The 14,294-nt window shown below is 38.2% G+C and overlaps 2 protein-coding genes across 2 annotated transcripts in view; both read left to right on the forward strand.

The window, feature by feature from the left end:
- The window catches only part of LOC142140579 (uncharacterized), a 106,255-nt gene extending 102,026 nt beyond the window's left edge, over positions 1-4,229 (forward strand). The window contains exons 4-6 of the mRNA XM_075198287.1: positions 1,355-1,541; positions 1,660-1,759; positions 3,873-4,229. Coding sequence (XP_075054388.1) covers positions 1,355-1,541; positions 1,660-1,759; positions 3,873-4,229 — 644 coding nt within the window. The remainder of the gene's footprint in view (positions 1-1,354; positions 1,542-1,659; positions 1,760-3,872) is intronic.
- Positions 1-14,294, forward strand: part of HS6ST3 (heparan sulfate 6-O-sulfotransferase 3) — a 529,629-nt gene that overhangs the window by 410,723 nt on the left and 104,612 nt on the right. The gene's annotated exons all lie outside the window — the stretch shown is intronic.

Raw genomic sequence — 14,294 nt, forward strand, 5'->3', positions numbered from 1 at the left:
TCACAAAATAGAATATATAGAATTATATTATGTTTGCTAGATTTGATTCCAATAAATAAAAAGTAATTTAAATAGAACCTCAAAAAAAATTGTTTCCCATTATAAAATAAATATAGTGACATTAAACAAGTCATCATCCAAGTCATCCATCAATGTGCAAATTGCAATTCAAAAGTGTTTATATTAGAGACAAGTGGTTTGGATTCTGAGAAATCCAACAGATCCGAGATTTGGTGTTCTGAGTGAAATCGAGTAATGAGTTTTGCTCACCAATTTCGGATCACAAAACGAGGCAAATTGTCATTTCTGGGAAAATATCATTGCAAAACTTGCGAGAGTTTTGGATCGATATCATATATAAAGATATACTGTATATATAACCCCTCCCTCATTTTTTCCTGTGCCATTTTAGAACAGGCAGCATGAACGGAGGATGTTAGCTGAAGTGCTCTGCTCTGAATATAGCATGCAGGGTGAAAAGGGCATAAAAAACAATATAATTGTGTGATTATTTTAAAGCAGTTCTGTAGATACCAGTCAGTTTGCTGATTAATTGGTTTTAATTTCAATCTGTCAGCGCGTTTAGATAGTGTAGTGACTACTGGTCGTTATTCATGCATACATAATAGTACTAGTATATAGACTGAGTTAGATATCATTCTGAACTAAGTAGTATATTATATTTAGTGTAGAAAAACAATGTGCTTTTTCTGTATGGCTACTAGCAGCAGGATCCAAAAAAACAATTCGATTTATTTCTTTTAAAATGTTACGTTTTTCCAGTGAAAAGAAATCTTGTGTGGGGCAGTGACATCTGAATTAAGTTTGAAAAAAAGTGGGTGTTTGCTTGTGAGCGTCAGTGCAGTAGAACCCTTCCAAAAAAAACCTCTAGATTCTAAAGTTTTTTCTATTTTGCAATACTTGTCATTTGTAATGGGTCATTCAGTGACATCTGTATATAAAAAAAGGGTGATTTTTGCATGTCGGTGTCAAAGCAGCGGCAAACCCAAAATAAACACTATATATTCTAATGTTTTCTATTTTTTAATACTTGTCAATTTGTAAAGGGTCATTGGGTGACATCTATATTTAATAAAGGCTGTTTGTGTGGAAGGGTCAGCGGCAAATCCCATCAAAACACTCTATTCTATATTCTAATCTATTCTATTTTTCAATACTTGTCAATTTTTAAAGGGTTATTCAGTGACATCTATATTTAAAAAGGGGTGTTTGCGTGTCAAGGACAACCCCCTAAAAAAGTAAACAGGGTGTTCTTGTCCTTGACTCAGGGCAGCACAATCTTCCAATAAAATATAAAAGTTGTTAACAAATAAGAACAAATTTTGTAAATTAGACATGTATTGTGGAGCATCCTTGCACACTAAAGATGCTGCTGCTGGGGGAAGTACATCTATACAGAAGAGGGACAAGATGACTAAGCATTTTACACAATTGTCTGTGAAGCAAGTGTTTGCCAAAGGAAACAAGCTGGACAGTCAACATCCTGTTGCACAGCAGATCGCTAAAGCCATGACAGCTATGTTGGCATTGATTGAGCGCCCAATTTTAGCATCAGGTTTTAAATGCATTAGGTTTTAGATGATTAGTTGAGATCATGTGTCCACACTATCAAATTCCATCTTGAATCTATTTCTCCAGAACATCAATTCCTCAGCTGTACTTTGAGGCTAAGCAAAAAGTCATTCAGCACCTAGAAAATGCCATTGTACCGACAGTCCACTTAACTATGGATACGTGGGTAAGTGGTCCTGGTCAAAACAAAGACTATATGACCGTGACAGGATACTGGGAAGGTATATTGCCATCAGAAGCAGCAGCAGCGCCAGTAAATTCACCATCCTTCTCCTCATCCTTTCTGCATAGTAGAGCCAGCACTCAATTCCAGGTCATTCACAGGTAAGCTACTCTTTGTATTGCTGTTTTCACAAAGAAACATACTGGTGTCAATGTGTTGGAAAAACTCAGGAATGTCATAGCAAAATGGATCACACCTCTAAGACTCTCCTCAGGATTCCTCATTGCCAGTAACGGAGCCAACATTGTGTGTGCTTTACGACTTTTTAATTTTAAAATGAACCATGCTTTGCACACACAATAAACTTGGGGGTTTGATGAGAGGTCAGTGCAGGAGATGCTGTTCATGGCCCGTAAAATTTCTGGGCATTTTAAAAATTCAGTAACTGCATGTAGAACATTGATGTCATCTGCCATGCCACCAACTGAAGAAAAAGGTAGCAACAAAGTGGAATTCCAAACTATATACACTTCAGTGACTAGAGGAACAGCAACAAGCCACCAAGACCTACACATCAAACCATGAGATTGGGAGAGGAGGGACATATTACCTTACTCCAGCACTTTGGAAAATCCATACTGTTTTCTGAAAGATACTGAAAACCTTTGAAATGATAACAAATGAAGTGAGTTCAGACACTGCCAGCCTGAGTCAAGTTATACCCCTAATCAAACTACTGGAAAAGCAGCTGGAGAATCTGAAGAAGGAGATGAAACTAAGCATATTATGTCGGCAAAGTATGTTGGCCTTGTGGATCATTCTTTATTCACTTCGCCAGGACCCAAGGTATTGCATCATCTTAAAATTGGATCACTCATTATCATTAACGTCATCATCAACATTTATTTATATAGCACCAGCAAATCACTACATTTTCGCAACCATGCTTGATCCTAGGTTTAAGTCATATGTAATGTCTTTCTTTCAAAATGACACAAATCTTCACAGATGTAAACAGCTCCTTGTGAGCAATCTGCCGGCTCAAGTCACACGTGACACATTCCCTGCTTCTGCTTTTCTCCTGTCAGGTTGATCACAGTTAATAACATCTGGTCAGACTTAAAGGAATTGCCCAAATGTATTGATACCTTTAACATGTCTCAATCAGATGCATCTTGTCTTAGTAGAATGGTGGAGCATATTTTAATGATAAAGTAGAACTTAGCATTTCATACAGTCCCTTTGAATTCTAGGAGGAAAAGCCCCTTGCCATTTCAGGAGTGGGGGTGGGTAAGGTGGAATATAAATTAGCGCTTTTTGCAGATGATCTCCTAGCCGTGGTTACCAACCCAATCATATCAATTCCCAATCTGGTTAAAGAATTCCAACGATTTGGTTCTCTATCCAAATTCAAAATCAATTACTCAAAATCACTGGCATTGAACTTATCTTTAGCTCCTCGTGTGGTTGAAGGGCTCCAGCAGGCTTTTGCATTCCAATGGCACCCATCACATATTAAATATCTGGGTGTACTTATTTCTAAAGATCTGACCCAATTGTTCGACCTTAACTGCAGTCCTCTCATGGCTTAACTTTGGAAGGATCTGGGAGAGTGGCAGAACAAGGCCTTTTCCTGGATTGGTCGTATCAATATTATTAAAATGAACATTCTCCCACGTATTCTTTATCTCCTCCAGACTCTTCCAATTCACATACCCAATAAATGGTTTCATGACCTACAGAAATTGCTGAGAGACTTTATTTGGAGGGGAAAGAGGCCCCGTTTCAAGCATGACATTTTATATCGACGTAGACATATAGGGGGACTCCAACTTCCACACTTTCCCTCATACCATAACGCGGTGATGTTGGGAAGGATCCTGGAGTGGTCAAACGCTAATAGTGAGAAACAGTGGATCATTATTGAAGGATCATACCTTCCTTCCTCACCTCTATTTACTCCATGGTTAAGCAAATTACCTATCATCAGACACCCCATAATTGGTCCTACCATTTTAGTATGGTCCAGACTTAGGATCCTTCCACATCTCTCCTCTATTATTTCACCACTGACCCCCTTATTTGATAATCCTCTTTTCCTCTTGTACCCTTTAAGACATCGGTGCATGCTGGGATTACACGTGTCAGCCAGCTGATAAATTCCACAGGTGTGTCCTCCTTTCTTGAGATTCAGGCCAAGTGGGAGCTTCCGGGATTGAAGATTTGGAGATACCTCCAGATCAAGCACTTCCTGATCTCGGGATTACCTCATAATGATATAATTAGAGCCATCATATCATTTGAAACGTGGTGTCTAGCAGATGGCTGTCTTCCCCACCTGCTCTCTAAAATCTACAAACTTCTTATAGAAAACCTTTTTAGCTCCTTTCCCAAATTCACCACTGCTTGGCAGCAAGATCTGGGAGAGCGGGTCCGTGAAGCAGACTGGTTAGCCACATGGTCGTTTTGCTAGTGTCTCTATATTAGAAACTCATTACAAGGTTCTAACAAGATGATATAGGTGCCCAGCCCAACTAGCAAACTTTTACCAGGGTGTTTCTGATTCCTATTGGAGATGCCAGAATGCCCGGGGCACTACTATACATATCTGGTGGGATTGTGAGACACTCAGACCTTTCTGGTCCAAGGTCATGGAGGTCTCAGCTGAAATATTAGGAGATGTGGTTCCTGATAGCCCCCCCTTCTGGCTTCTCAACAAGATTGACGTCCCAATTTCCAGGTTTAAAAAAAAACATTTTACGTTATCTGACTTCGGCTGCGAAAGCAGTTATTCCAACCCATTGGAGATCTTCTAACTCCACAACCGTCCGGCAGTGGTTCCAGAGATTGGAGTTTTATAGAGTTATGGATGAACTTTTACTCTCATCTACTGATAAATGTACTGAATGTTACTCTATTTGGAGCCCATGGTTTGAATTCCAGGACTCCGATAAATTTAATCATTTAAACAAACTAAATCTCTCACCTATTCTCCTTGCTAGGACTTTAATTGTTTATTTAAACAATCTGTACTAGGAAACATTCCCCCCCCCCCTTACCTTCCCTTCCTTTATACCCGTCTCTGCCTTTTCCTTTTTCTCTTTTCCTTCTTCTATTATAACATTTATTTGAATTTGTTATTATGGCATTTTGTATTAATGAGGTGGTTTTGTTATCCACTTATCTGTTCTCGTGAATCTCTGTTGAAACTGCCTTAAAAACTTCAATAAAGATAAATTTAAAGTAAAAAGCCCCTTGCACAAACTAGCTATAGTGTAGTGTATAGTTTACTATAGTGTACTTAAGCTGCCCACCCTCCAGTTTGTACTTGAAAAGAGTGTTTAGTGCAGACGGGAACATTGTGAGTGATCGTTTTTAGGAGACTACTTCCCAAAAATGTAGAAAAACTGGTGTTCATCAAAATGAACTACAAATTCAATGAGGAATACTGTTCTTGCTGCCAAATACCAACAGAATGTGGGGATGAATTAATATTGTGTGATGATGATGATCATGACATCAGTGATGAAGAAGATGATGAGGGTGATGACTTTGCCAACATAGAGGAAAGTAAAACCAAAACCTTTTTTGGCAAAAGCAGATACACATTCAAAATACAATCACATTTTAGAACCAAAACCACATCCAAAACCAATACACTGGGGTCAGCGCACATCTCTAGTTTACATTACGTTATGTCATCCAAGTAAAATATATTACAAAAATAAAATGTATTCATGATGTTCTGAACATTTGCTAATTTACGTATTCATGTGTCAATTGCATGAAGCTGTATTTATACTAAAACTTCGAAGTGACACATGAAACAGTTAAAAAAAATAATCATAGTCCACTGTCAATACTCCTTTTAAAGAATTCCATACCAGAATTATTCTGATATTTGTGGTTTGCGTCCCTGTTTTCTTTATATTTTTTTTTTAATGAGATTTCCTTTGACATTGTGGACAATGTGCTTTCTCGTTGCACAAACTGTGTTGTTTGTAACATTATTTGAACACATCAAACTGTTCCCCCCAGTGGCTGAACAGGATATTGCGGGCCCCATAGCAAAACTTGGGTAGTGGCCTGACGAGGTTGCTCTAGGCTCCCAGGCCTCTTCTGAGCGTGATCCAGTGCATGCTCCCACTGTGCATGCGCCTCTCAGATGAGGACTCTGCTCTGCTCGTTTCAGAATAGAGAGGGGTCTTCTGAGAGTACTGAAGGGCCTGGAGAGGGTGCGGAAGCCTTGAAGAGGGAAGGGGGGACCCAATGATGGGCCCCTTAAATCTTTGGGCCAAATAGCAGTCACACCACCTGCACCCATGGCAGTTCCGCCACTGTTTCCCGTTTCTCACCCCATGTCATTGCCAGTCTCTTTTGGAAAATAATCAAATCCCCAATCTCCATGATTGTGTTTAAAATGTCAGCCTGTGTGGTGTGACACCACCAGATATGATCTTGTTAAATGTAAATGTTCAAGGAGAGGTTAGTAACATGACATACACACTTAAATCAAGGTACATTTTTAAAGCTGTCTAAAAGACGTTGAAGGCCATAGAAGCACATGTAGGTAATTTTCAGACATGGCTTTGCTCAGATAGATTTCACAAAGAGGTCGCAATCATATCTCAGATTGCAAAAATCTTGAACAAATGATCATATTTTATAGGTATGCATGCACATCTGTACTGTATACATGAATCACATAAATAAGGCAAATAATCTAAAAGGGCACACATTTCACACTGTGCATGGTAAATGTGATGGTTTGTGACCATTATGTAATCATGCCCATACCTACAATTCCTAATCGCAAGACTTTCTATTTTTTATCTTTTTTTTTACAAACTTTTATTTGTTTCTAGATGGTGTTGTTTTAAAATAATATTATATGGTTTGTCTTCTTACCCTACAAGCTTTAACAGAGGAATTCAAACAAATGCTTACATTTTAATCAATTGCTAGACTTAATTTGGCAAGCAAGGCGGTAATCTGGCACTGGGTTATACGAATGACCATCATTTATTTACGCCACAGGCTCTAATCTAGTGCTTCACTTGACCACCAGATGGATAACTTGAAAACAGTGAAGTAATAAAAAGCTAATGACACCTTAAACATATGTAGATGGAATAGTTATTTAAATTGATTTTCCCAAGCTTTCAACTATTTCAGCATCGGAAGACGTTTATTAGGAGTGGCTGCGGCTGCAATGGATAATTAAAGTTATTGTAGTACTGTTATCAAATATTTTTATTGATGCATTACTGATTAAGTTGTACTATAACATTAGGTATACTATTTTACCTTAATGGTTTCTATCCGATGCCTCTGACATTCAAACTTGGTATTTTGATATTTTAAAGGGAAATATACTCTGTTTATAAACAGGAATCTTTTTTGCAAATTTTTATGTAAATGTTCACATAACAATATTTCTTGGCATATCATCATTTCAAAGGCTAGTGGAACTGCTCTATATTTATTACTATGCCAAAGTCAAATAGAGTGTATGACTATATGTGTTCTCAACCACCTCTTAACCTCACTAGAGTGCACAATTACCACCCTTCGCGCATTTCACACAAGACAACCTTCTGACCCCCTGACCAACATTGCTGTGTGACTGGATCATATAGTATATACTAAGCACTTTTACCTTTGTAATCTAGCTGGACTAATATACAATATGTAGCACTTACCCTCATGTATCAAACTCCCATTGTCCCATAGATTGTAAGCTTGCGAGCAGGGCCCTCTTGCCACTCTGTCTCTATTATCCAGTATTGTTTTATTACTGTGTTTATTCCCAATTGTAAATCGCTACAAAATTTGCTGGTACTATATAAATAAATGTTGATGATAAGGATATGTAAAATATATTTAGTGATAAATAAAGTAATAATATATCTAAATAGTAGTAATGACACTACTGTAAAATATAACTTATATGAAATCATGGAACTCCTTGGTGGTTTTGAATATCCTTATATTATACACTATTTCAACTTTAATTAAAAATTATATGTTTGTTATTGCCATTTACTTTACGTTTGCATAGCAATACATTTTGAATATTTGTCAGACACAGGTTATGCTTGTTTTACCTTGTAAAATGTAATTTACAAAAAACATACATTGCAGCCATAGTAAGCTATTTTTAAGTAGCTCCTCAAACTTACAGTACCAGCAATAGATTAATTTTGAGTTGACTGAAAGGAATGCAGAATAATTGACATGGTTGCCAATATTGTTAGTATAGAGTCATAAAAGTGCCATTACAAAATATGTTTTTTTTTATTGTTACATCTTTATAATAATACACCGGCAGTGTAAAACAATCTTTTCTAAGAGTGAAAAAGTGCTAAGGTGCAGCATGATATTTTGCAATTCTAAATGCCAATTTTAACATAATTGCAGTCATTTTCACTGGGAGGGACCATGATTTAACAGACCAACATGGCATAGTCTACAGTGTTTGCAAAATTTAGCATCATCTGATGGGAGTAACATTGCAGAACAGGGATGCTCCTTGCCCAGGAGCTAATTGCCAACACTTACAACAGTAAGATTTAATGTTTGTTTAACAAGATTATTTGAATTAGATTCATCGTGTGGAAAAAGCACATTTAGAGAGGGGCATTCTCTTTTGCAGGAGCAGCACAGCATTTAACTTCCATCAAAAGGACTTCAATTAGGATTTGTCCTATATGTTCAATAGGATATCTTTTGCACTTTTTATGGGAAAGTGCTTTCTAAGGGTATTTTGTCAAATGTAATAAAAACTTGTAGACACACATAATAAATACAGTCCTGCATGCTTTCCAGGATTATTTAGAGATGTTCCATGTTTTGCAAGTAGCGTACAGAGGTGACGGAAACCCAACCTCATACTTACACTAATAGTGGGATGCATTTTTAACTTTCCAGTTGCATTTGTGCAGAAAATCTATTTTTTTAGGTGCACTTCAAGCAACAAATGTAATACAAAAGTGAAACCATCATGTTATAAAGACAGTCCCAATGTCCCTTACTCTCATGAATTATTTAAGACATGAATGAGGATAAACAAATCGGTATTTTAGGAGAAAAAAAGAAAAGTTGAATTAAATCAAGTGGTGGTCCTAAAGTGATAGCAGGATGGATGACTTACTAAGATATTAATGGGGCACTAATAAGAGGCGCTATTACAAGAGATTTAAAGGGAAGAACAAATAATTAACGATAGGATGAAGGAGGAGAAGAGTTGAGTCATATTAAGAGAAATAAAAACTGTCAACATGAAATGTGAAAATTTACAGCAGGCCAGGACATAGAAACAAAAACTCTGTTGTCAAAGCAGCTCACAGGGCTGGAAAAGTGCAAAGCCCCATAGAAAAATATGGGTAGGTGCCCTGCAAAGCTGTCCTCACCTCATGGGCCCTCCACTCTGCTGTCACCAGAGATAAAAGAGGGGCTTCTTCTCATGGCCCAGCACATGCACCCAATGTGAATGCACTGCTCAGATAAGGTCTGCACTATGGGAGAACAGGAACCTTGGAGGAGAGGATGAGTGAACTGATGTCGTTGGGCCTCCCTCATCTCTAGGCCCTGTGGCTGCTGCCCCTCCTGCATCCCCTTAGTTGGTAGCTCTCTTCTCCCGTTTGTCTAATGAACTCTGGCAGTAGAGCTCCATGCAGGACATAAATCTATTCTACTACTGATGCTGATAACATACAATTTTCCGTTACCTTATCAGGATCTCATATTAGTTTTGCACATGAAGGTGTTAACCATTAATATGTGGAACTGTTAGAGCCATTTCAATAAGACGAGGTTAATTAAAGTAACGTCCCACCAGGGAGTGGATCTTTTGCTTTTGTAAGGACCTTGGCTTCTTTACCTGGCGCCAGAATATTAGGTTCACATCACATAATCCAGCATCCCGGCTTTCCTGTACACAGCATGAAGTAACCTTGCTTCAAATTCCTTCTGCTAGATCAATAGCATGCTGTATTGCAGGTTTTATTTGAGAACCAAAAGTTGCTCAACCTGATACATTTGGAGGTGAGTGCATGTTTAAAAGCTTCATAGATAAGTGCAAGATTCTTTTTCATATAAATCCTGCCACTTAAACCACAGTCTCTTAAAGTATGACTAATTATTTCTCTCCTTCATGGAAAGGCCCTGATATGAGTCATTCCTATGCTGGAAGCAGAAAATGCTATGTTAAACTCCTGTAATACTAACCTGAGTGTTGTAAATTGGGATCCTGAACACCAACGCAGAAGCTCAGTGCTCTTACACAAGGTGGGAAACACTTATGTTAATGTATCACAGACTTGCAGTGGTGGGTAGCAGATTCTACTTGAATTCAGCAGATCAAATAGATAAATAGATAACTTTAATAAGTTATACCCTTTCTCTGGATAAATGTTGTGCATGAGTCATTTTAACAATTAAAACTATATTTTAGTATGTCTCCTATTCTGGTGCATACTGAGCCTGCTACTCTGTATATTGTGATTGTAGCTACCAGCTGTCCCAAACCACTTTTGCATTCATGTGCCACAATGTTCATCATTTAAACACATTATCATATAGGAGATAAGGAGTTGCTAGCCATTAAATATGCTTTTGAAGAATCTCTTGGAAGTAACCACACATAATATCACCATTTACACTGATTATCAAAACCTAGAATACTTATAGAATGCCAAACCTAGAATACTAATAGACTGCCAAGAGTCTCAATGTCCAACAGACAAGAAAGACACTATAATTGTCCCATTGTTTTGTTTCAAATTGCCTAGTATCCAGAAGCATTAAATGAAAATACTGACACTTTTTCTCGCAAAGGCCTCAAAATCACAATTAGTGATAAATTGTAATACTTAGTTCTTCACCCTCAAAATTTCTTAATTACAAGAACTCATGCCTCTTTATTAGACTGTAGTCAGAAAGCCGTCAGTCATGACCCTGTAGTTCTTATTATTCTACCCAAAAATGAAAACATGCCTATAAATAAATGGCAACTAGCGATTTTAAACTCAAATCAAATAATATATATGTTCCCTTTGAAGACTGATGTTGCATAACCTGAAGCTCAGAACTCAAACCCGCAGGACATTCAGGAGTCAAATGAACCAAAGAACTCATCCAGTGAACCTTTTGGTGGTCTGCAGTCTGTTGATATAGAACAAATTGCTCAGACTTGTGATGTTTGTGCCTGACACAAGACTCTATTATAGTTACCATATATTCTTGCTAATCGTCCTTGGAGGTTGGTATCTTTAGATTTTATTGTAGAGCAACCTCTATCCGAATTCCACACTGTGATCATTATGATGGACAGTCTGACAAAGACTAGATACTTTGTTGCTTTACCATCAATTCCAACAGCTCAGAAACAGCTGTTCCCTTTAACTTTAACATATTTTCATCAGCAGTCTAATAGGCAAACAGACAGTGAACCAAGCCTTGGAACAATATTTTCAAAGCTTTTCCTCATACCAGCAATATAATAGGGCTTCACTCCTTCCTCTGGCAGAATTTGTATATAATAATGCCCAACACAAGTACATACATGCCACATTTTTAAAATCCAGTGTTTTTCCAGGCTAGAAGATAGCTTCTAATGCATCAGCTACATATTACAACATTTACCACAAACAAACCTTATATAAATAGTTATGGACATTTCTAGAGAAGGGTATAAGATCTTACAATCTTTTGCTGATAACCAGTCTCTCAGTAGGAGACAAGGGGCTAGATTTACTAAGCTGCAGGTTTGAAAAAGTGGGGATGTTGCCTATAGCAACCAATCAGATTCTAGCTGTCGTTTTGTAGAAATTACTAAATAAATGAAAGCTAGAATCCAATTGGTTGCTATAGACAACATCCCCATTTTTTCAAACCCTTAGTTTAATAAATATACCCCAAGATATGGCTTGCTATAAAATATCTGTCCACTCAGCACCATTCATCTAGATTGTCAGCACAGTACAGAGATTATTCACCCGGATGATCAATTCAGTGGCAGCTCACTTACTTCTTCCCCCCACTGTAAAGATTCATCCTCCTCATTTCCCACCATAAACCTGTGGCCTGCAAAACCTTTTGAGGATGGGCTGCTCTACCACATTCTGTTGAGGCCAGGGGCGGATCTAGGCAACTGCTCTACCCGGGGCGATTTTAGGGTGGGGGGGGGCGATTTAGGCCCCGCCCCCTTTCTAATTTCTAAGGCTGCCGGCGGCTGCACAGTATGGGAAGGTCCGCCCGGCAGTGACAGTGCGCTGCTCGGCTGCTCTGATTGTGTTTTAAACACAATCAGAGCAGCCGGGCAGCACACTGTCAATGCCGAACGGACCTGCACAGTGTGCAGCGTCAGCAGTAAGCCCCTGCTAGGGGGGGGGGGGGGGGGCGATTGCCCCAATCGCCCCCCCCCCCCCCTGGATCCGCCACTAGTTGAGGCAGATGGCAATGACGAATTTGTAGTTGATGAGATCCTGGATTCACAAATCAGCCACTTTCATCTTTAGTATCTGGTTCATTGGTCAGGATATGGCCCAGATGATAATTCCTGGGTGGATTCAGAAGATTTGCATGCTCCTCATCTTTGTAAAACTTTGTAAATATTCAACTAAAACCTGACCTTTAGCAGGTTAATTGTTCTGGTGTATCTCATCTGTCTCCAGGTTATTCTGGTTCAAGATTCCTTAAATTCACTTAATGGTAACACTCAGAGAGCATTGCCTTGGAATCTGAATCTATGAAGCTGTTTGGCTGAAAACGGTTTAATTATATTAAAGCTCCACTATAGAATACCTCCCAACTGTCCTGATTTCAGCGTGACAGTCCTGATTTCAGGGCTCTGTCCTGCCTGGGGACTTGTTTGTTCTGCAGCTGGAATGTTGGGGGAAGGGGGGTATCTAATGGGGCTAGCCCATAAACCCTGTTGCAATGTGACCAAGCCCCCACTCAACATGTCTGTCCTCGGCAGCAGGACAGGGGATATGGTCATGGTCCCTATCCCGCTGTCGGCGGACAGACATGTTGGGAGGTGTGCACTAGGTGGTGGACCCTGTACATTTAAATTGTATTCGCTTCTTTTTCCTAGTTGTCAGAATATTAAGATCACATTTGATATTCCAATGTCTCTGTTGTCCTACTGTTATCTCCTGACTTCGAAATGCCTTCTGATTACAGTTTAGGCTCCTGTCTGTTTAGCATCAGTCAAGTTAACATTTCTTGCCAAGGATACAGACTTTCTTTGTTAATGACTTCTAACAATATCTGCAAGCAGCTCAATATTGCCAGCAGTTGTCATTTACATTCCTGTTGTGTGTCTATGTGTTTCTGTACTCAGCTCTACAGATTGTTAAGAGGTAAACTTTCAAGCTACTCCCTGTTACATCTTATTCTATTGTTTTCAAAGCTCCAGAACTATGGACTTATCATTCCAGTTGCATCAGACACAGCATTGAAACCTCAATAATACCTATAACAATGGTGAAATAAATTAATAAAATATTTCTCAGTCCATATGCTGATATGGATCTCTGTCTATTTAGCAGTTTGTATTATTGTAATGTTTTTGGTTTCTCTTTGAGCTGTATGAAATAATCTAATTTAACAAGGTTAATGTATCACTTTCTCTATCCCCCTGTGTCTGCCATGATTTCATGCCTTATTTATTTAATTAAGTTTATTTCGAAATTACTCATAATTAAAGGTTATCATAATGGTAATTAACTTGAAATATTACATATTCTGACCCAGCGACAGATGTTCAAGTATTATGTAATTATTCAATTAATATAGACAAGCAGTCTGCACTTGCATTGTTTATTGTTTTAAGTACACATAGCTCTACACTGGAATAAAATAATTGTATATATTTGACTCAGCACTGATAGTTTCTGCAGACTTTTCTTTTCCTTTTTTCTTGTGCAGTGGTTGCAATGTAAAACCTTGTCCAAAGAGTAATGGCTGTTACTGTTTTCTTCAGCACAAAAAACAAACAAGTTTATCTTGGCAGATGTTGGATCCCTTCTAGCAGAACAATTGTGGAGGAATACCTGCAGAATGAAGATAAGCTTTACTTGCTTTGGCTGCAGGGTAATCAAATATTACTCAGTGTCCTAGGGAGACTGTCACTGAAGTTATTACTAATTCACTACAGAGGGAATGCACGTGCCAGGCCTTGCAACAATTAAAAACCTACTTAGAGGAATAAGTCTTAGTTTACTTAATAATGCCTATAGGCTTTCATCAAGGATAAAATATAACACTTAAATACGTGTTCTTATGAACGGTCACTTAAACCTCTACTCAAGCCTTAAAATCAAGCTCTCCAAATTTGGTGACATACAGTATTTAAAGACATATACAAACTGGAAATTTAAGTAACTTGTTAACAATGCAGTCAGAGAGCTGGACTCCAGTGTTTTATGAGAAAATTTGAACTTTTTATGTGATGTGCATAGTGTTTGTGCTTTATTGAATATCTACCCAAATAGCACCAAAATGTATCTTTTGCATAGGGATCTTTAACATA

This window comes from Mixophyes fleayi, chromosome 2, assembly GCF_038048845.1.
Source record: "Mixophyes fleayi isolate aMixFle1 chromosome 2, aMixFle1.hap1, whole genome shotgun sequence".
NCBI classification, from domain to species: Eukaryota; Metazoa; Chordata; class Amphibia; order Anura; family Limnodynastidae; genus Mixophyes; species Mixophyes fleayi.